The sequence below is a fragment of the Furipterus horrens genome, unplaced genomic scaffold (assembly GCF_987537825.1).
Source record: "Furipterus horrens unplaced genomic scaffold, mFurHor1.1.pri manual_scaffold_5, whole genome shotgun sequence".
Taxonomy (NCBI): Eukaryota; Metazoa; Chordata; class Mammalia; order Chiroptera; family Furipteridae; genus Furipterus; species Furipterus horrens.
In genome coordinates, this window is record NW_028327175.1 from 105,127,474 (window position 1) to 105,149,951 (window position 22,478).

The 22,478-nt window shown below is 48.4% G+C and overlaps 1 protein-coding gene across 1 annotated transcript in view; it reads right to left on the reverse strand.

Moving 5' to 3' along the window:
• The window catches only part of ABCC1 (ATP binding cassette subfamily C member 1 (ABCC1 blood group)), a 145,805-nt gene that overhangs the window by 10,402 nt on the left and 112,925 nt on the right, over positions 1 to 22,478 (reverse strand). The window contains exons 20-27 of the mRNA XM_090276966.1: positions 18,104 to 18,136; positions 15,344 to 15,434; positions 13,271 to 13,406; positions 10,646 to 10,853; positions 6,451 to 6,761; positions 3,517 to 3,716; positions 2,045 to 2,171; positions 675 to 776 (exon numbers count right to left, since the gene is read on the reverse strand). Coding sequence (XP_090133092.1) covers positions 675 to 776; positions 2,045 to 2,171; positions 3,517 to 3,716; positions 6,451 to 6,761; positions 10,646 to 10,853; positions 13,271 to 13,406; positions 15,344 to 15,434; positions 18,104 to 18,136 — 1,208 coding nt within the window. The remainder of the gene's footprint in view (positions 1 to 674; positions 777 to 2,044; positions 2,172 to 3,516; positions 3,717 to 6,450; positions 6,762 to 10,645; positions 10,854 to 13,270; positions 13,407 to 15,343; positions 15,435 to 18,103; positions 18,137 to 22,478) is intronic.

Genomic DNA, 22,478 nt, shown 5'->3' on the forward strand with positions numbered 1-22,478 from the left:
TTAATGACTACACCTTTCTGTCTCTCAGTTTCCTCACCTGTAAAGTGGGAATAATAACAGAATGTGAGTTCTAAAGCTGTATAAAGAATACATACATTACTCTATGTGAAATGTTTAGGACAGGGCCTGATAGCTCCCTAAGGGCACAATATATGTCCCCATTATTGTTATTGGTGGTAACGGAGATGGTGGTGGTGCTGCTGCTACTGGTGCTGGTGTGTACCGAGAAAAAGGCAGTTATCAGGGGCAACACGGCACTGAAGTCTGGAGATTTGGATGCTACCGACTCCGTATAACCTTGAATCAGCCACCATCTCTCCCTAGGCAACCTTTCCTCCATCTATAAACAGTAACTGCAGGCTTTCCCAAACTCGGGTGTCAATTCCTTACCAGTATCATGATTTTTATAATATCCATGTACTGATTCTTGTTATTGACTTTGAATACTTTTAATCACCTTATTTGTACTTAACTTTAAAACTTACTAAAAGAAGAAACTAGTCTCATTTCCCATAACAGAAGTCCCCCATAAAAATATGTAACAAATAACAGATTAAGTTTGCCAGATAGAGATTGCCTGTTGCAGGCACACATGGTTTGGCTCAGAGAGTTCTTTTGGGTAAAGCCACCCTGAAGATCAAGGTCAAGAAGGTAGGGGCAGGGACTTGCTCTACCTCCTTTTCAATTTCTGAATACTCCTTGAGTCTCTCCACAGCCACAATGTTGGTCTCCATCTCCGACGACATCCGAACAAGCCAGTTCAAGTAGGTGGTGACCTGAGAGTGGAAGAGTCACATGGGAGCTTCTAGAGCGGGGGTTCCCCCAACCCCTGGGCCACAGACCAATATTGTTCTGCGGCCTGTTAGGAACTAGGCTGCACAGCAGGAGGTGAGCAAGTGAAGTTTCATCTGTACTTACAGCCGCTCCCCATCGCTCGCATTACCGCCTGAGCTCCCTCCTGTCAGATCAGCGGCAGCATTAGATTCTCACAGGAGCGCGAACCCTACTGTGAACTGAGCATGCGAGGGATCCAGGCTGTGTGCTCCTCATGAGAATCTACTGCCTGATTATCTGAGGTGGAGCTGAGGCGGTGATGCCAGCGCTGCGGAGCAGCTGCAAATAAGAGATTATCATTAGCAGAGAGGTCTGACTGCACAGAGACCATAATAGATCAATTGCTTGCAGACTCATATCAAAACCCTATCGGTGAGTGGCAAGTGACAATTAAGCTGTATCTGGTGACAGTCTTTGAGTTGGAATCCAACACTTATTTTAGTCTGCGAGTGGCCTGTTCATTATTTTATTTACCACTTCCATCCGCGCCTCTTTCCCACACTGCGTACTTGTCTCAGTCAGTTTCGGTGAGCCCACGTGCTAACCCGAGCGTGTGGTGAGTTGTATAATTATTTCATTATATATCACAATGTAATAATAGAAATAAAGTGCACAATAAGTGTCATGCGCTTGAGTTATCCTGCAACCATCCCCTGCCCCCGTCCATGGAAAAAACTGTCTTCCATGAAACCAGTCCCTGGTGCCAAAAAGGCTGGGGACCACTCCTCTCGCCTGAGCTTGAGTTGCTTTATTTTTATGAAGTAATTATGAGTTGTGAAATATTTCAGAGAAGAAAGGTACAGGAAACAGCAAGCCCACACAGAGCCTTCACGCAGACTTGTTCCACGGCACCTCTTAAACACATTCCAAAATCACCCGTGGGCCACACTGGTAGCCAGAAAGGAAACAAGAAAGTATTTTGAACTAGATAATTACAGGAAAATACAATGTATCAAAATTTGGGAGATGTCACTAAAGCAGTGCTTCGAGGGAAATTTATAGTATTAAATGCATTTCCCTTGTACTTGGAGGCATCTAGACCACGTGTCTAATTTCTCTCCTGCTCCAGTCAGTCACCGGGCTCTACACCTGCCCCCCAAACTCCACTCAGCCCCTTCCCTCTCCCACACGCCCACCCGGGACCAATCCAAGGACAGCTGGCTCCCCCATTAAGAGCAACGGGAAACCCCGCAAGAGCATCCCCTCTTACCTGCAACGAGTAGGACACTGACAGGCCCACCAAGCCAGCACTGAGGCTGTGCCGGGAGATCACTGCGAACAGGGTTGCAAACAGGACAATGCAGTTGCCCACACACTCCAGCCGCACAGCCAGCCACCTGCATGAGACACAGAGGCCGAGACGGACAGGCACACACGCCCGAGTCAGCTTTTCAAAGACCTGGCTTCCAGTTCTGAGGGAGCGGTGCGGGGAGGTGCTCTGCTAACTGAATAATCCCTGATAGTTCCAAGACAGGCCTTCTCTGCCCTGCTCCTAGGTAGGACACAGGGGGAAACCCCAAGTGTTGAAGACAGTTCTCTGGAAGCAGTCATCCCAGAAAACTGAAGCTTGCTTTACGTAAGAACCAACTTCTTCTCACTGAAACCTTTAAAATACAGCCATGTATGCATTGTTGTAAAAAGATGTCCTGAAAAATTAATAAATACTAAGAAGTCATCAACTGTAAGAAGCATCACTGATTTAAAATAACCTTTTGGCAAGAAAGGGTGGGAGTGAGAAAAAAATACTACTTTCAATGAGCAGTAAGTGTTCCCAGACCAGATCATCCTCCTCTCAGAAACATTAAAATGCATTATTTTACCTTTTAAAATATAAAGAGATATTTTAATGGTTTAAAGATAACTTTTGTAAGATACCACACAGCACTAGAAATATTGTTTTAATGTTTCAAAATGTTAAGCATTCTAGGGAGATGGGTTACCCGTTTTCCACTACAGCCCTTAAGACCCACATGGCTGATCCTCATAGGGGTGAGCTATTCGCACAGACAGATCTACATTTTGCAAATTCCCTAAAATTCTGCAAGGGAAGGCAAGGTCTCCAGTAACTGATGGTCTCCCGCCCAGTCTTACACTACAGGATTATACTGTGTATGATGGGCTACCCCTTCCCCAGTGTTTTCTGCCCATTTCAAAAAATATCAGGATGCAAGCGAGTGAGGAGACTACTTCAGGGATAAATCAGACACTTTTCTAAATTCAGTCTATAATTAGCAAACTTTTCCTTTTCCTTTTATTTTATTTTTTTTTATCAATGCTATTCAACTATTCTTAATGCCTGAAATGGCAATTTCACATGGTTCAACCTAATGTTAGTAATTTGCTTCTGATACATATCATGGGGGGGGGGGGTTGTCAAGGGGTGATCACCCTTCAGCGGGGAACTATAGTAAGAAAATACTCCACACCTGACTCTGCCCATCACTGATGATTTAACATCCCCAGGGCGACAGCTAACGGACAGGTTCTGCAGTCTTTTCTGGCTCTGGAAGAACTCTCTGCCCCTGTACTTCAACGTCCCCAGAGTGTGGGGTGATCACAGTGCCCTTGTCTGCTTTCAGTGGTTAGTCCTTCCTTGCCAAGTCAAACCATTCTCTCTGGGAGGGTCTGAGTTTGGCTTCACACCCTCCTCTGTGAACTAAGGTGACTTCTCAGTACACCCACCTGTTGGCCACGATGCTGGGGTAATAGGCCTTCTGGTTCTCGTCCACCTTCAGGTCACTCTGGTGGATGAAGCGCTCCTGTTCCGCAAAGGCCCGGATGACACTGACCCCCAGCAAGGTCTCATTGAAGTGGGAGTAAACCGGGGAGCGGCTGACTGATTCAAGGCGCTTCAGCTGCCGGGAGGAGGCCACGTAGAACCTCTGGGGAAGCAGAATGGACAGGGCAGTTAGTAGAGCTGCCTCATCCTAGCCTCCCGGGGCTGGGCTGGAGGAAGTCTAGGCATAAACTGATTCCAGACGGCAAAATGCTGACGCTGGGCTGCCCGTAACAAGTGTCTCCATTTACCTGGTGAACTGCACACCCAAAACCAACAGCAACGGCCGTGATGACAATAATAACAGCTAACACTCATGTACTGTGGTCGCCTCCCCTCATTGGCTTTCTTTCTCAACATCCTGGATGGAAATTGTTCTAAAGTGTTTTACCTGCTCAGTTGACTCTACTTGTCAGGTTTTCAGAGTTTTATTCATTGTAAAAATCTAACCTGAGACAAAAACATTTTTTTAAAGATTTTATTTATTCATTTATTTTTAGAGAAAAGGGAAGGGAGGGAGGAAGAGAGGGAGAAACATCGATGTGAAAGAAAAACATCGACTGGGTGCCTCCCATATGTGCCCAAAAGGGGCCTGAACCTGCAACCCAGGCACGTGCCCCCGACCAGGAATCAAACTGGAGACCCTTCACCCTGCAGCATAATGCCCAACCCACTGAGCCACACTGGTCAGGGCTGAGACAAATTTTTGTTAAGGAATAATCTGATAAAATCATTAGCTTCTCTTTGGAACTCTATTCCGGATATGCAATCCACCCTCTGGACTTGCCTTATTCTTCAGAGACCAAGACCAAGGCAGTGCCTGGTGCTTATGAATTAAAATGACCATTCCGCAAGCACCTGTCTGTGCCAGGCAGTGGGCCAAAGGCTACGATGCTAAGGCATACAGGCAAGCAGTTTTCATGAATGCCAGATGATTCCACAGGCAGAAATGCCTCACTCCAGCAAGACAGAAGCCCTACAGAATTCCACATCACCTACCTCACACATTAGCATTTCATAAAAATGACTTGTTTTTAAATTACAACAGTAATGTATATCCATTTATAAAATGTTCAGGGTAGGAGATACAGATAGGTTAAGTAAATAAATATTATGTTAAATATTATGTCCTGAGACAAATAAGCATGATTCAAATATCAATGTATAGCCTTTTAGATCTTTTCCCAATGGAGATTGTGTGTGTATACTCATACCCATACATATGGGGGGCGGGAAAGGGGGGAAAAAAAAACAAACAAACGCATGAATTATCAATAGTTCCTTCGCTTTTATTGCTGACTCATTGCTATTGTATAAATAGACCACGATGTACTTATTCATTCTTTTGTAATGGGCATTTAAGTTGTTCCTAGTTTGGGGTTTTTATGAGTCAAGATGCTAAAACATTCTAGCATAGGTATTTTTTTGTTGTTGCTTGCTTGTTTTTGGCTGGATACATTCCCTCATTTCTTTTGCGTATAAATTGAGGAGTGAGACTTCTGAGTTATAGGGTAAGTATATATTTAGCTAAAAGCCATTTAAAAAAAAAGACCTCTCCCATAATCCCAACTCTCAGGCAATGCTTTCATTTTTTTGCCTCCTTTTCTAGTCCTGCCCACGCATATTCTGCATTTCACCGTAGCTAAACGACAGTGTACATACATGATCCTTTGCTAAATTCATTTCCTTTGTTGTTTAGAAATAAAGCTGATGGTGTTGCAATAGTGTCTTCCTACTTATCCCCATGAAAGGTACATATGATTCTGTCATGGAATCATTCCATGTTGTGCTCAAGACCCTGCTACTGGCAGATATCTGAGTTGCTTCAAAATGCTGAATTTTGTTCGTTTGAATTGGATCTTCCAGGAAAATTTCCAACCAGGGTATGATCATGGATGACATTTTTGGTACATGCAGCCAGACAATTTTCCAACGTTGGCACCAGGTTGAAGAGAATACAGTGAGGGTTGGAGAACTGGACCTGTTCTCCCAGATTCTACCCTTGGTCACGCTCATCACAGTGCGGTGGGGTCCAGGGGCTGGTCAGCCCTCGTGCAGGTCGGGGCACACAGCACCTCACAATTTCTTATCCTTATTGTGTGCTGCAGTCAGTACGCTCCCATCTAAACCCCCTCCCCCACCAGCAACTGTGCTGCAGCTAAGCTTTTAGGGGTAAGAAGGGACAGGCAGCCCCGAGGTTACCAGCACAAGCTTTAGAATCAGAGAGACATGAGTTTGTACTGCCAGCTCTGCCGTTAGGGCCTCTACATGCTCATCTCTTAGCTGGAAACACCGGCTACACTGCAATTGCCTAAGACACCACAAGTGACGCTGACTCAGCTACTGTAAGCCCCTTGCCCTGTTCCCCTTCCTCGGTCTTCTTTTCTGAAATAAAGATGTGAAGGAGTCTGGGGTATTAACAAACACATGGAACTGCCATACCAGCCCTGAATGGCCTATGTCAATATTTCTATTACAAGAGAGAAAAATAAACTCCTGTCTAGTTTAAGCTGCTCTTATTTGGGTCTCCATTACCTGCAGAGGGCTTAGGAACTAGAGAATTTCATAAAATTCTTAAGGAAATTTCAATAATAAAAGTATCTTTATAGCTCTATAGCTTTTTTTCTTTTATAAGTTACAGCTATAAAAATAAAACTTGTTAGAAAAAAAGTACATTTGGTTATTGCAAGCTAAAACCACCAACTAAGGTACTCAAGACTGACAACAAATCCAGTGCTCCCCTAGCCAACCCTCAACAGCCCCACACCAGGGAAACGGTTCCACATGGCAGCACAATACACAGCAGGGCTTCTTCTGGACACAAAGAGCCCACCTCTTACCTGGACAAAGAAGTAGATGAGGCCCAGGGGTGGGATGATGACAGCGGCAATGGGAGTGGCCAGCAGGATGATGATGCAGGCGCCAATGACATTGAACATGGAGCCCATGAACATCTTGATGACCTGCGGGATCATGGAGTCCACCGTGTCCATCTCCTTGGAGAAGCGGTTCACCAGGTTCCCACTGGGTGTCCGCTCGAAGAAGCTCATGGGCGACCGCAGGACATTATGCAGCAGGTCCAGGTGCAGGCGGCGGGAGGCGAAGATGCCCCCGATGGACACTGCCATGGAGTAGCCAAACACCATGATACCTACAAACACACTTGCGTTAAACTTCACAATGGGAGAAGGGCCAAGCTGGGGGCTGGGATGAGTGGCCATGTGACCATATGTATGCAGCAGGGCTGGACCCCCAGCTTATATTAATAAGAACAGTGGTTATTATCTATTGAGCACTTACTATATGCTAAGCACCATACTGAAGTTTTACAGGTATCTAATCCTTATGACAACTGTGTATAAATTAGATCACTACACACTTCATAGATGAGGAAACTGAAGCTCAGGTGAATTCCTTCGCCCTCAATATTCTCAGCCAATCGAAAGCAGAGATGGGGTTCTAATCCAGGCAGCCTGCTCCGGGCTCCTGCTCTCAATCTGTAGGTCTACTACTCTGGACCAGCCCAGTGCAACGTAACTTTCTGTGATGATGGACACATTCTACATCTGTACTGTCCAATGCAGTAGCCTGAACCACATGTGGCTGCTGAGCACCTGAAATGTGGCTACTGCAACAAAACTGAATTTTTACTTTTATTTAAATGAATAGAAATTCAAATAGTCACCTGTGGCTAGTGACTGCCCTTACAGGATAGCACAGCTCTAGAACAGACACTGCTGCTGTGTGAGCCCAGGTAAGCATCACACCCTCTCTGTACCCCAGCTCCCCTCAATTATAATTTAGAGTCCACAGTCCTTTGCCCTATGAGGGTGACGCAGGGACTGAGAAATTTAAGACATCCATGTCCACTCTTCTGGGTTTCTCCAAAGCCATCTCTTAAGAGTTCAAGGGCATTTGTGGCTCCTCCAAACAACCCATAGAAGGGCACCTGTTCTTTGCAGAAAGGTGATTTCATAGGGATAGAGAGGCTTCTATCCTGGCCTCCTTAACCAAGGAACAAACCCAGGAGGTGGGGCCGAAGTGACAGACTCTGGAGCCAACACTGTCAAATCTTGTCTCTGTCACCTACCAGGAGTGGGACCTTCCACAAGTCACTTAACCTCTCTCTGGACCTCAGTTTCCCCATCCATAACATGTGGAGGATACTTATACCACTGTCAAGTGTAAGGGGTCTACCCAGGAATGTGCTCGGTGCACAAAAAATGCTCAAAAATGTCTAATACGCATACATTTATTGTACATACTACGTATCACAGACATTGAATATGCATGTGCATATACAGATACACAGATTTTACGAGCACATAAACCCATAGCTAACATACTGGGCAGTGTAGTACTTAAGAGCATGGGCTGTGGGCCAGACTGCCTCGCTCAGTGCCAGCTCTGCCACGTATGAGTGTGTGACTTAGGGCAACTTCCCTAGCCTCTCAGGGTATCAGTTCTTATGTCTCTAAAATGGGGGAAATATTGGTTCCTACCTCACGGGATTGCTGCAAGGGTAAATGAAACAAGTTAAAACACATAAAAGTGTTAGAATTGAACCAGGCACCAAGTAAGTGCTCAGTAAACATTAGCTGTTAGTATTAATGCTGCTGTGTTTGGGGACTTTCATGGGACCACAAGAAGGGTAAACAGCAGGGTTTCTCAACCTCTCACTGTTGACATTTGGTGCTGGAAAATTCTTTGTTGTGTGGTCTGTGCTGTGCACTGCGGGATGCTTAGCAACATCCCCGGTCTCTCGATGCCAGAAGCACCCACCTCCACTCAGAAGCTGTGACAACCAAAAGCATCTCTAGACACTGCCAAATGCCACCTGGGGACCAACACTACATGCATTAAGAATTCTCATTCCCACTGAATAACTTCTGGCCAAGATGGAGGCTTAGATGGACACGCTCAGTCTCCGTCTACAACTAGAAAGGAATACAACTACCTCAAAACAAAAGATAACTAGAAATTCCAGAAAATAAAACTACACAGAAGCCCAACGTACGAAGTTATAAACCAGCAGCGCTCATCGGGCAGGTAGGAAGAGCGAAAGTGGCGGTGCTGTCTGCGGTAGCACCAGGGACAGCGGCAGGGAGAGCAATCCTGGCTGCAGTCGGGCCCCAGCAGCTTGCGACCCAACGCTGGGAAAGGCAGCCACCGCACTGCCTCGGACGGTGAGGCCCAGAGCATGGGAGGACGGATCCGGGTCTCCCAGCGGAGAATAATGGCAGGAATCCATCTTGGACCCCCGCCCCCACACAAAGCGCCACAGCGCCTCGAAATAGGTTGCGGACCGCCGCCGGTCGCTGGGCAGTGACAACAAAACGCCACAGTGAGAGAAAGGTTGCGGATCCCCGCAGGTCACTGGGTTGTGACTAGTACACAGACTCCGCCCCCTATAGCCGGCCCAAGAAAGCAAAACGCAAATCTGTCAAAATGAGGCAGACAACTATAGAAATCCCGGTGGCGCAGCTCACCAGGGAACAGATGAAGAACCTGACAGATGAACAAATAAGAAACCTGTCAGAGGCTCAGTTCAGGGCCATTGTTATCAGGTGGCTTACAGAATTAACAAAAGACTTGGAAAAAGACGAGAAAGGATTGAAAACCACTCATACTGAAAAAAACAAAAACACATACGAGACAAATGGTGCAGAAATAAAATTCAGAGTTCAAATCAACAAACCAGAACATAGAGAAGGAGCAAACAGTCAACCAGTACGGAGAGAGGAAACAGGAAGCAAGAAAAGTGAGAAGAGGATCAGAAACCTCTGGGACAGCTGTAAGAGATTGAACATAAAAATCATAGGATTGCCAGAGGGCGAAGAAGAACTAGAAATTGAAAAATTAAGTGAAAATATAATAAAGGAGAATTTCCCAAACTTGGGGAAGGAAATAGACTTACAGGTCCAGGAAGCACAGAGAGTTCCAGAAAAACTGGACCCAGGGAGAACCACTGCAAGACACATTATAATCAAATTGTCAAAAGTTAAATATAAAGAGAGAATCTTAAAAGCAGCAAGAGAGAAGAAAAGAATTATGTACAAAGGGGTCCCAATTAGACCATCAGCTGACACCTCAAGGGAGACCCTGCAGGCAAGAAGGGACTGGCAAGAAATATTCAAAGTAATGAAAATCCAAAACCTACAGCCGCAAATACTCTATCCAGTGAAATTGTCATTCAGAATAGAAGGGCAGAGAAAGTGCTTCCAGGACAAAATAAAACTGAAAGAGTTCATTAGGTCCAAACCACTGTTATATGAGATGTTAAAGGGACTGGTTTAGAAAAAGGAGGATCAAAACTATGAAATCTAAAATGAAAACTGCATCACAAGAACCAACAACAGAAGCTAGGGAATTGAAACAAAGGCAAACTAAATAGGCAACAAGAGTGGAAAAAGAACTATAGGTATGGGGAACATACTGGGGGGAGGTCAGCAGGGAGGGGTAAGGGGGAGAGGGAGGGATATGGTGCAGGAATTAAGCACAGTAGGAGGGAATGGAGTAGACAGGAAGAGGTTGAGAAGAACTATATGCACAACCAATGGACATGGACTAAAAGGGGGGGGGACAACTGGAGGGAGAGGGACCACTGGGTGGAGGGGAGCAGAGGGAAGGGAAATTGGGAACAGTATAATCAATAAAACATATTAAAAAAAAAAAAAAAAGAATTCTCATTCCCAGATAGCGGGTAAAAGCCCAGAAAGCACCGAGGGGCAAGGACCCTTGCTCATTAATGCTCCAGGTGGCCTCTCTTCCTCACCTTTCCTCATCTGTAAGATGGGCACAGTGGAGCTCCCCTATCTCCTAGGGCCACATGAAACACATAGCATTTAAAAACATTCATTCCACCAATATTTGAGTGTCCCCTGTGTGTCAGGTACCATTCTTCTGGGTTTGGATTGGTTGGGGGTCTATGAAACCCTAACAAGCGGGGGGACCAATTCTCTAACAAGACCCAGAAGTGGTTCCATGTACCAAAATCAGGTGGGGCAGGGGACAGTGCGAAAGGGCGGTCCCCACCTTGTGAGATGCCCAGGGCTCCATAGACGCTTAGCCGGAATTTGGTGTGCTCCTGGGTCCCGTTGACGATGGGGTCATCAGTCCAGAGACTGAGCCAATAGTTAGAGGCCAGGGCGGCAACGTGGTTGCACAAGAAAAAAAAGATGCTCAGAAAGGAGATGAAGAGTCCAATGGCCTTCATGTAGTCCCAGTACACGGAGAGCTTGACCTGGAGGCCATGGGAAAGAAGGCATTTTATACAATGCTCCACACACACCCCAGGCCAGCACCCATGTAGTTCGGTCCCTCCGCCAGTGCACCCACCCCTCGGCTATTTGACAAATACAGTCAGCAGCAAAGTCAAAGTCCCTGCCCTTGCTGGGCTTGGTTTCAACCAACTCCAGGTATCCTTCCTTATTTGTGTGCTCGCTGTTGTGTCAAACTTTTAGGCTGAATTCTGAGTCATAAAAGCCATGTCTGAATTACAGGCTGGTTGAAAGTTAACAGGTGGCAGATCAGAGGTCTGACGTATGACTGAGTGCTTCCTTTTTATTCTTTTTCAAGTCTCTGATCTTCAGACTCAGACTGTGGGAAGAGGGGTGTCAGAAGAAAGAACATGTTCATTGCACCACTTGGTCCTCATGAAGCGGAACTACCTGCTGTGCCTGAATGACTCTGCGGGGACGCCTTCCTCATGCAGCAGCAGCGTGGGAAGCAGAAGTGGCGCTGAACCCAGCTTCACTCTTGGTCTGACTCTAGCAATTTACAAACCACCCCCGACCCGTCTCCGTTTTCCTTGTATAAAAAATGTAGGTAATACTAGGATCTGTCTCCCCTGGGAGGCGGGATTAAATGGGGATTAAACGGGCCTGGCTTCTCTGGCCCTTCTTTCCTTCTCAAGTCCTTGGTTTGGGGCATTTCTCTGGCTCCCTGGAGGGTCAGTGAGAACAAAGGGGAAGGACACACTCTACAGCCACCTCTACCCCTGGTGTGATGGCAAGATGAGGGGACAAGGTGGGAACGGAGGGTCACAGGAGAGATTCTGCGTACACCCAGGGAGGTCTGAGAAGAGCGCCCTCCACCTCATGTGTTGCCGCACCCCCCTTCCTGAGTGGGTTGTTTTTCTTTATGTACTTATTTTTTAATTTATTTTAAAAACTCTTCCCTGTTCTTTAAAAAAAAAAAAAAAGCCACATTTATTTTTAAAGATAAACTTTGGATCAGTGTCACAAGTGGGAAACTACTGACACTTGGCCAATATAGATGATTGTAAAAACACAACACAACAAAACAAGAGCTTTAAATCCACTCTGCTTGTCACAAAGGAGGTCAGCAATTGTTAGCGCCAGAGACTGCATGTTTGTGTCCCCCTAAAATTCGTACGCTGAAATCCTGACCCCCAGTGTAATGGCATTAGGAGTTGGGGAGGCAATTGGTTTCATGGAGGTGAATGGGATCAGTGCCCTTATAAAAGGAGGCCTCTGAGAGCGCCCCACACCCCTGCCATGTGAGCACACAGGAAGAAGACAGCTGCCTATGAATGAGGAAGGAGGTCCTCACCAGACACCGAGTCTGCTGCTGCCTGGACCTTGGACTTGCCAGCTTCCAGAAGAGTGAACAATAAATGTGTATTGTTTATAAGCCACCAGTCCATGATATTCTTGCTATAGCAGCCCAGACAGACTCGGCGGCGGCAGCCGTCCGTCTTGAGAGACGATGGTGTAGCTTCTTAAGAGTCTATCTGCACTGCTGAGAATGGTTGTGCAGTCCGACTCGGGAGTGACACGGTATCTTTCTCCTCCCGTGTTGAATTGACATCTTGCGATGACGCTGGAGTGTCCTCTCCAGTGAAGCTGAAGCTACAGAGCCTGGGCAGGGTGATATGGAGGGTCTGCTGTTGCCCATGCAGCAGACCCCCCCTCTCTTCGCAGCTGAAGGGTCCAAGGGAAAGACGGAGTCAATACAGCTTGGCTTCAGGTGCGCCGCAGGAGTTGCCAGTGTTGACTACAATGTCAAACCACCTTAGGGACTCCGGCTCCGGATTTTCTGTCGGGGTTTATTCCCCTAGCCTTTCCCCTGAAGAGGTATGCCGCAAGGCAGCGGAGGTTTTTTGGAGTCAGAGTTTTCCTTTAATTACTAAGACAGTAATTAAAGACAAACTAGCAACCACCTTTCCCAGTGATGTAATTATAAAGGCTAAAAGAGCAACAAAGACAAATTTTCTTCTGACTATGTAATTTAATATTCTTTAGCTCTGTGTCTGTTAACAGCCTGAAACCATCTCACACAAAATGAAACCCCACATGGTAAGAAGCCTTGATTTAAAGCAACCAGGTTGCCTACTGGTAGTGAGAGGTCCCCAGCTGCTCAAAGGAGGTGGTAGTAAGGACAGCAGAGACTACAGATGACAAACCTAGAGTTGGACTGCTAGGGTTCAAATCCCCGCTCTGCCACTCGTCAGCTGGAACCTTCGGTAAGTCACCTAGGCTCTCAGGCCTCGGCTTCCAGAACTTAAAACAGTACTTTTATAGGCTCCTTGTGGGGAAGACATGAGCTAAGAGAAACAAAGCCCTCTGGACAGGGCCCAGCACATAATGACACACCGTCACCACCAACCATCGTCCTCGTTAGGGAGCCAACCCTCACCTGCCCTGTTTGAGCCTTGTCTGCCTCCATCATCTTCCAGGTGTCCTCCACCTCGGCCCCAGCTCTCTGCAGCTCAGCAGTGCTGTTGTGGTGCCGGCTGATGTCCCCACTGTAGGAGGACGAGTTGCTGAGCTGTCTGGAGAAAGCAAGGCACAAGGGCATCAGCAGATGGAAGCCTTGGGCAAGGACAGCCATCCCAACAAAGTACCAAACCAGTTCAATATCCTGATTTTTACAGATGCAGCCCAAAGAGGGGAAGTATTCCTTTATGCAGGTCTTATTCAAAAAGCATTTCTTGCCCACCAGGGGTCTTCAGCTTTATGCAGACCATCACAGATTAGCACAGGTCATGGGACCCAGAAGAATTCTTCCCTGCCTGAGGCAGTCCTGTTCCCTGGGGACTTATAACCTTGGGGAATGACATACATTGTGTGGGGGGTGGGGGGAGTGTATACAGACTCATACCAGCAAAGGTGATGAAGTGTGACCTATCTTGGTCACTGACTCTTCCTCCTGCTTCCTTGGTTTGCCTCCTCTATGAAGCAAGCACCCAGGCTGAGGGACGCTGGGGGCTGGGAGCTGGGAGCTGAAGGTGGCCTCCAGGCTGCAGCCAGTTAGGGAATGAGGAACTGACTCCTGCCAACAGCTGCAAGAGCTTAGAAGTGAATCCGTCCCCAGCTGAGCCTTCAGACAAGACCTCAGTCTGGCTGAAAACAGCCTGTGAGAAACACTGAGTAGAGTAGCCACTGAACCCTCCACGACACAGAAACCATGTGATGACAAACCATTAAAGTGCGGTACTTCATCACATAGCAACAGAAAACGAATACCCTGGAGTTCTGCATGTTTCTTCAGTCTGCCCCCAGCTCTCCCCAGCGTGCATCCCACCAACACCCTGTATTCCGGGACCACCCATAGGCACTGCCCCATCTTGGCTGCTTCAGCAGATTTTTAGATGGCAGCGACTGTGGCTGATCACGCTGGCCGCCCACCAGAATCTGGCAGCACCCCCGCGACCCCAGCGTGACTCTGGGTGAGGCTCGAAGTGCTTTACCCACATACACCTAGCTCCCCACCTCAACAGGTGCACCAACAGAGAAGGAAGTGTTTTTGCCTGTCCTTTACGACAAAAATCTGAGTCCAGGAGGGTACTGCGGCCAGTGTTCTAAGGGCAGGGCTGCTCATACCAGTCTCCATCTCAGCCCCCCCCCCCCCCAAAAGAAGAGGGTCCAGGCAGCCCCAGCTCGCCCAGCACTGACCGCGTGCTGCTGACTGAGTGCCAACGGCACAGGCACCGTTCTCACTGCTTCACATGCACCGCACCACGTAAGCCTCCCCGCAGCCCTAGGTGGCAGGTACACCACAGTCCCTCTCTGACAGCTGAGAAAACTGAGGCACAGAGAGGTTAAGCGACAAAATCCACGGAATGTGGGGCCTCCAAATACCCAATAATCTCACAAGCACAACCTCCTTTAAAGCTGCAAAGCATAGGCCTTAGGAGCAGCAGCTCAGAGGCTGGACTTGGGCTCAAATCCCAGCTCAGCTTCTCTAGCTGTCTACCCCGAGGGCAGCTCTCAGTGTGCTCATCTGTAAAATGGGAAGATGACGGCAACTACCTGCAGGTTCAATAGACTGTACAGGGCTTGTCACTGTGCCCGGGTCCTAATGGTACATAAAATGCAGCGCTCGCTATTACTGTGACTATTTTGAATTGAACACTGGTTCTTAAAGCCTCAGCCTTCCAGCGCCTCAGAGTGCCTTGAGCAAACATCCACACCACGTAGGGAACGTGAGTGTCAGAAGTGTACACTGATGGTTAAATCACAAGGCCTGTATGGATCGTGCCACCTGGCGGGAACAGTGCCAGGGCCCCCTTCAGGCCTCTGTGCTCTGGAGAGTGAGGTTCCCAGAGGATTTGGGGAGAGGCAGAAAGCCTGCACTTTCCATGACCCTGAAGAGCTGAAGGCCTTTTTTGGAAGGTGGAGCCAAGCCACTGGCACCCTGTCCCTCCTCTCTCCCCACAGGCGGGGGGCGGGGGTGGGGCACGAACGGGGTGCCCCTGCCTGTCCTTACCTCTGCAGCTGCTTCCCGGCAGTGTCAGTCACCACCATGCCATTCTCCATCTGCTTCGTCTCTTTCCCTGGTCCGCTCGTGCCTGCTAAACCTGGCAGGAGACAGAGAAAGGGGGGATGGCGGTTTCAAAAAATGTCAAACCTGAAGACAAGGAACGCCTGCCACTTTGGGGGGAGATGGCAGAAAACCTGGCCTCCCGGAAGCTCTAAAACAAGACCTGCTTTGCTGAGGCCACAAGCAGGCTCCTGGCTGGAGTGCAGGAACTGAGCTACCAGTTAGCTAGTTCCTTCAGGCAGGGATGATGCTTTGCAACCATCTCAAGGGCCCCGTTTAGCTGAGGGTGTTGGGCCTGAGCAGAGGCCCTGCGCCAGCAGCAGCAACACGTACAGCCCAGTTCAGCTGACAGCCTCCCTGCTGCCTGAAGCCTGGCGAATGGGGCCAGGAAGCAAGGAGCCAGGCAGGGGAAGAGCACAGCCCTCTGGTCCCCAAGCATCCCAAGCAGGCGTGATACACAAAATAAATAACCAGTTTTGACGGGGCACCAGCCAATCAAGTCCCAGGGCTACCCTGTTGTGCCAGGAGTTAACCCTTTGTTTGCCTAATCACGGGGTGGTCCAGCAAGTCTGGGGCAGGGGGTACCTGGGGCAGTCGCTGCTCCCCTACCAGTAAAGGAAGTATTTTACTAACTGACATGGCCACCATGGACACCAGCCAGGTATCTACCCAACCCCAGGAAGTACCCAGCCTTCAGCACTAATCACTGTAACCTCGACAGTGACAGCTAACATTTATCACGTGAGTGGTGGCCGCTGTGCTGAGCTGAAATATATTATCTCCTTTAATCTTCCCAGTGATGACCCGCAACTCTGCTCTGATGTCTGGGCTCTCTGGTGTTGGAAGAAGGAGAGCCTAATGGCGAAGCACAATGCAGGGCCTAAAGGGATGACCCCAGAAGAGGAGGGGAGGGATGCAGGAGAGGTTACAAAAGGGAATAAATACACAGCGAGGGTGACCCTGGGAACATGCTGATGTGACATGCATAAAAGCAGAATCCAGAATGGCAGGCTCTCTGGGTACCAGCCGTGGGGTGACAAAGAGGACAGGAAGCCAGGGTTCATTCCTGGGGTGAGCAAAGGCATTCTATGCCATGACTCTTAACCTGGGCTGTGAACCAACCACCAGGGCCCCTGTGCTGAGTTAAAGCACAGTCAGGTGTGACGTGTTCTCTCACCTCCTAACTGTGTGCAGGGGGAAGTAAAAGACCTCTAGGCCCCAACTATAGCATCTGCAAAATGGGAAGAACAGCACCTACCCTTGCACGCAGGAAGGTGTGTGAGTTGTGCCCGGTGCTTGGTAAGTATAAGGCTCCACCAAGGTGCCTGATCATCCTCTATGTTTTACAAGTGCTCTACAGATAGTTCTGGCACACAGCCAGGATTGAGAATCACTGCTTTAAACATTTCCTTTAATGTCGATATCTCTGTTTTTAATTTTAAAAAGCTAAAGCAAACAAAAAGAAGAGTAGCAACAGGCAGGACTTCCCACACAGCCGCATGCCGCCCATGCTCATGTACATGCACAGCCTTTCGGGCCCAGGTCTGGCCTTGACCATCTTTCTTTGTGCAGGGGATGCCTGGAAACACTCCTAGAGTCACCTGTCCTGTGGACGGCTGCTTCAGAGAGCCCAGCTGTCCCACCTGGCTGCCCAGGCCACTCTCTGTAGTCCTCAACCATCTCTTCTCCCCCTGCCCGTCACTCAGCACCCGCCCCCAGGACTAGATAGCAGCCCCCACAGTGGTTGCCTCCCCTTCTCAACCCAATTAGCTCACAGGCTGATGCAACCAACTGGGGCATCTGGAAAATGCCCCTCTGCAAGGGGAGGGACTGAGTGTCTAAGAAGGGCAACATGAATGTGTGTGGGTCCACCATCCCCGCTGCCTTCTCTGCAGGGGATTAGCCCTCCCCCTCTTCCTATGGTCTTGAGAGGCTGTCTGTCATCTCCCCTAGCCAAAGGTGAGGGCCTTCCCAAGGTTAGCTCATCAGAACCCCTCTCCTGGGACTTTGAACCATCACTGGCCCCACAAGGACCAACTGATTGGTCCTAAAGGAGCCTCATTCCCAGAGTCCTGTTGTCCAGTTTAGCCTTTGGCTTCTGAGCTTCCAGTAAACACCCTTGTTGTTAAGTGGCTGGAGTCAGCTTCTGTGGCTTGCAAAGGGGCTCTTAGTCTGGACCTTCAGCCATGCAATGCTGGTTACAGAAGGCAGGAGGGATGGGTCTGTTCCAGTGGCCAGTTCAGGCCTTTACATCACCAGAGGGAGACGGCAGACTTTCCGGCTGAAATTCTGCAGGAAGACATTCCTCCTCAGGGTGCCCACAGCCACCTGCAGGTTCTCCATCAAGTGCTCATCATCTGCACTATTGTGGCTTGCCAAGGTCCTGATCATGCCCAGGAGGTATGAGAGGCATAGTCATCAAATAATCAGTAATAAACTGATCTCCTTCAAGATGGGCTAGTCATGGTCATTTGACCTATGAGATAGTAAAGCTTAGCCAAGGCCACCCAGCTGATTCGAACTGTATCCCTAAGTGCCCACCAGGAAGCCTGGAACAGCAGGTGCCCAATAGATGTCTGTTGGGCAAACAACGGAGGGGTGGGAGAGCAGACATTTAGGGCCCCTCCCAGGCATGCAGCAACCCAACAAGTCTGTCTGCAAGCTCGTGCTGCCAGCACAGGCAAGTCTAACACACATGTCGCTGACCTTCTTCCTCCTCGTCCACCACTCTGCTGCTGCCTGGGGATTGACAAGATCCAAGAAAGTGGTAAGAACCGAGGCAAAACTCCCTCCCTAAGTCCCCATTTTAAACACCCAGAGGAAATGGATGGAGGTGTTCTCTTAAGGGTGAGGGGCAAGGCTGGCTGTGGGACCTGCTGCATTTGTGCCTCGGTTTCCCCATCCCACATGTTCCGGGTGAAGCCCTGATAAGCACAACTCCTTTCTCTAAAAGCTATAACTGTAAGAGTTTGAACAAAAAAAGAGGAGACCCACCTTCCAGTTTTACACCTGTTTTCCAGGCAGCAGAGGGAAAGAGAGGAAGCATTACGGCGCGGCGGGCAGGCATGACAGCTGGGGGGCAGCACGGGCCCCAGCTCCAGCGCACAGCCTTGTGTTCTCAGAGCACGTGAGACCCTTTCTCTGAGCCAGCTACAAGAAACGGGGAGGAGAAGGTACCTTGGGGCTCTCACGCCTGCCTCCAACATCATGATGTCCTTGATTATTCAATGCTATCTCTGCCATCAAACGGTGGCCAGGACTGGGCCTCCACTGCTCTGTTCCCGGCACCAGGTACACTGGATGGCCATGTGAGTTTACACAGGATGCACAAGCACAACTCAAGGGGCGCCATTCCCCACAGTGGCTCAGGTACGAGGCAAACCTCAGGCACTCTGCACACACTTGATGGGCGGAGGACAGAGTAACAAATGAGTGGCCAAGTGAACAAGCAAAGCTGACCTTCTGATGCCAGAAGGGGCACCACATTGGCCACGGTGGTGCCATTTCATAGCCCGTGGCCACAGAGCTCGTTTCTACACCAGCCCCGAGAGTAGTGTGTAAAATGAGCTCATCTTGTTTTCTAATCTGGGACAGTTATGCAGCTGTGCTAATGTCCGAAGCCCACAGACCTGTATAGACTGATGCACAGGGAATACTTCATTCACTTACTTAGCACATTTACTGAGTATCTACTATGTGACAGTCATTGTTCTCAGTCCAGAGGTGACCCAAAAGCCCTCATGGACCTTAATGAGGGGGCAAGGGAGGGACACAACAAACAAATTAGCAGATCCAGAATTTATATCAGGTAGTGATAAGCACTATAAGGAAAAATAAGGGAGGGTAGGGGGAAAAACCAATGACACAATGGAATAATAATTCTTTTCTTTTTATCCTCACCCAAGGACATTTTTCCATTGTTTTTTTTTGGTGAGAGGGGAAGAGAGAGAGGGAGGAAGAGAGAAAACATCGATGTGAGAGAGAAGCATTGATTGGTTGCCTCCCATAGGCACCCTGACCGGGGATCGAACCCACCACCTTTCAGTTATGGGATGACGCGCCAACCAATTGAGCCACACTGGCCAAAGCTGAAATAATAATTCTCGTTTTTTATTAGAAACCTGTAATTCAATGAATGTTCCTGGAGTGTTTCTAAGCACCAGGTATGGGGCTGTGATGTCAATTAGCCAGGCACCGTCCCTGCCCTTGAACTTAGGTGCTGCCTGGGCCGTGTGCTTGGCCAGCTGCTGGCCCTCAAAGTGGGCACCTCACAGGCTCACTGTTTATTCCAGCAATACTGCCTTTACTTAAGAAGGTTCTGGAGCTCTGCTTGGGCAAGGGCCAGCCGGCAAGCCTCACTTAAGGGAAAGATCTAAGTCACTGCTTTACAGTCAACGCTGCTTTTGACCAAAAATGGGAGTGACCGGCTGTATCGCCCGCCCCCCGCCCTGCCCTCACTGGGCCTGGAAGGCTCTTCATACTCAAAAGAGGAAGAAATACAGCCACTGAAGACAACTGAAAGGAATGTGCAGTCTGTAGACAGACCCTCCAGCAGCTGTTTGGTGCTTACAACATATTTTTGTAATATAGGGAGAGGTTTATGACCTGATGTTAGGGGGGAAAAAAAGGAAGGGCAGGAGAACTGGTGAGAAGAGAGACAGGAGGGAAAGAGGCCAGGTGCCAATGCAGTGCCTCCCTCTCTGGGAAGTGGTAGAGTGGAAGAAGTTTCTTTTTCCTGGTTCTCTGTGCTTTTTTGTAGTTTGCTATTGTCTACAATGAACATATGGTGATTTTATAATCAGTAAAAAGAAAATGAGCAAAATTTTTTGAAAAAGGGAAAATAATTAGTCATGGGATTGAAAGAAATTTCAAAAAAAGGTTCTTAAAAGTGGTCTGAAAAGTGGACATGTTGTTGGAATCAAGGTCTTTCTCCCAAGACAACAAAGGAAGGACCGGGGCAGCCTGAAGGTGGACCCGAGTGGATTTCTCACCATCCTGAGGGCAGAACGATGTTCTGCTGTTGGTGGGGGGAGGAGACGTGCTGAGTAGGGTGTTTAACAGCAGCTCTGGTCTCCACCCACTGCCTGCTGTAGTACCCACCCCCAACGCCACCTGTTACAGCCAAACGCGTCTGCAGATGTGGCTAAGTTCCCCTGAAAGGTACAAACGTTTCCTAGTGAAAACCATTGCTTTAGGTTTTAGGTTACTAATAAAAGAAACCAGAGTAAATAAAAAATTTTCTTTACCTTCCAGGTACAAAGGTTTTGAGCCAATATGTAAATCTCTTTGACACCAAACAAAAAAATGTTTCCAGAAATCAGTATAATGAATGTCTATAGGGAGGGACATCCCCCCACTCCAAGCCCGGTTACTGTTACATCTCCCCCTTTCCTACCCTGATGAGAAAGAACCCCTAAACCACACACTCCCCTGTCAGCCTGGGTGTGCTAAAAAAGCTCCGATGAAGCCAGCAAGGAAAATAAAAATTTCCCTTCAGGAGGAGCCAAGAATGTGGTTCAAACAAACCCAAGGCCATTGGCACTTGGCGCTGGCTAAGCAAGACGAGCCCCTGACGCTGAGCCTTATCGCCGGGGCCTGCCAGGGAGGTAGGTAGAGTGGGGACCGCCCAGCTTGATTTCAGACACAGAGGCTGAGGGGCTTCTGTGTCCCGCCCGGTGGGAAGTGGGGTAGCTGAATTGGGGAAATGACTACAGTGGTGCTGGGGTGGTAGACGGTATTTTCATCTCCAAATTACATGCTGACATGCACCAAAAAAATGGGAAAAAGAAAAAAGAAATTGGCAGTGTTCCATGTTCAGCATAAACTGCTTTGGATATGCTGCAGCTGGGGAGGAAGGGAAGGGAAAAAAGCCATCTGTGACCAACGGAGTTTAAGGATGTTCCCTGCTCACCTGGACAAAAGCAGAGAGGGACCTTATTCTGGGAAAAGACTCAGTAAAACCCATACGTGTCGATTTGGAAAGCATGGAGGGTGATTTTCGCCTAACTGCAGCTCACGAAGCAAGCTGGTGATCTCGAAGTAGCCACCACCCATTACATGACCTTGGCTTGACTGGGGCTCAGAGGAAGGAGACTCTGCAGCGTGAAGAAAACAGGCTAGACTTGAGGCAGAACTTTCCAACCACGAGAGCATGAACATGGAGAAACTCATTCCAACCAGGGAGTTTAAAAGCTGAAGGGAGGGTAAGCTATCTCATGCTGGCAGAGGAAATCGCTTTTAAAACAGGTGTATAGCGGCACTATTCATAATAGCCAAAAAGTGAAACCAACTCAAAAATGTTCATCAGCTGGCAAGGGTAAGTAAAATGAGGTATGCTCACACAGTGGAATATTCCTAAACCATCCAAAGAAATGAAGTACTGATACATGTTACGACACAGATAAACCTTGAAAACGTCATGTTAAGTAAAGAAAGCCAGTCACAAAATACCATGTGACAGAATCCCACTTATATGAAATGTTCGGAATAGACAAATCTATAGAGACAGCAAGTCAATTAGTGGTTGCCTAGGATTTGGGGCTCTGGGAGAAAATGGAGAGTGACCGCTAATTAATTCAAAGTTTTCCTGAAAGCTGATGAAAATGTTCTGAAATTGACTGTGGGTAATGGTTGCACAACTCTGAATATACTAAAAATTACTGGACTGTACACTTTCACTGGGTGAAGTATATGGTATTTGAGTTAAATCTCAATAAAGCACTTACTAAAAACCACTAGGACCTCCTCTGCAAACTCTAAGTCAGAGGAATTTGCTCCCACCCCAGGCAGACCTGGAGACCACTGAAGGAGCAGAGGGCTGCGGACTTAAGGGAGGCCAGACCTGAGAGTCCAGCCCCACCTGCAGCCACCGAGTGTCCTTAGACAAGTTGCTTTCTCCCTCTGACATTCAATGGCTTTCCACCGCATTTAGATCAAAACCTAAACTCCTCACCCCAAAGGCTCTGGTGGGTGACCCCCAAGCCAGCTTAATCTCCCACCCCCACCCCTTGCCTACCATTGTCTGGACACACTGGCCTTTTTGTTCCTTAAACAAACTAAGCTCATGCCTGAGGCCTTTGCA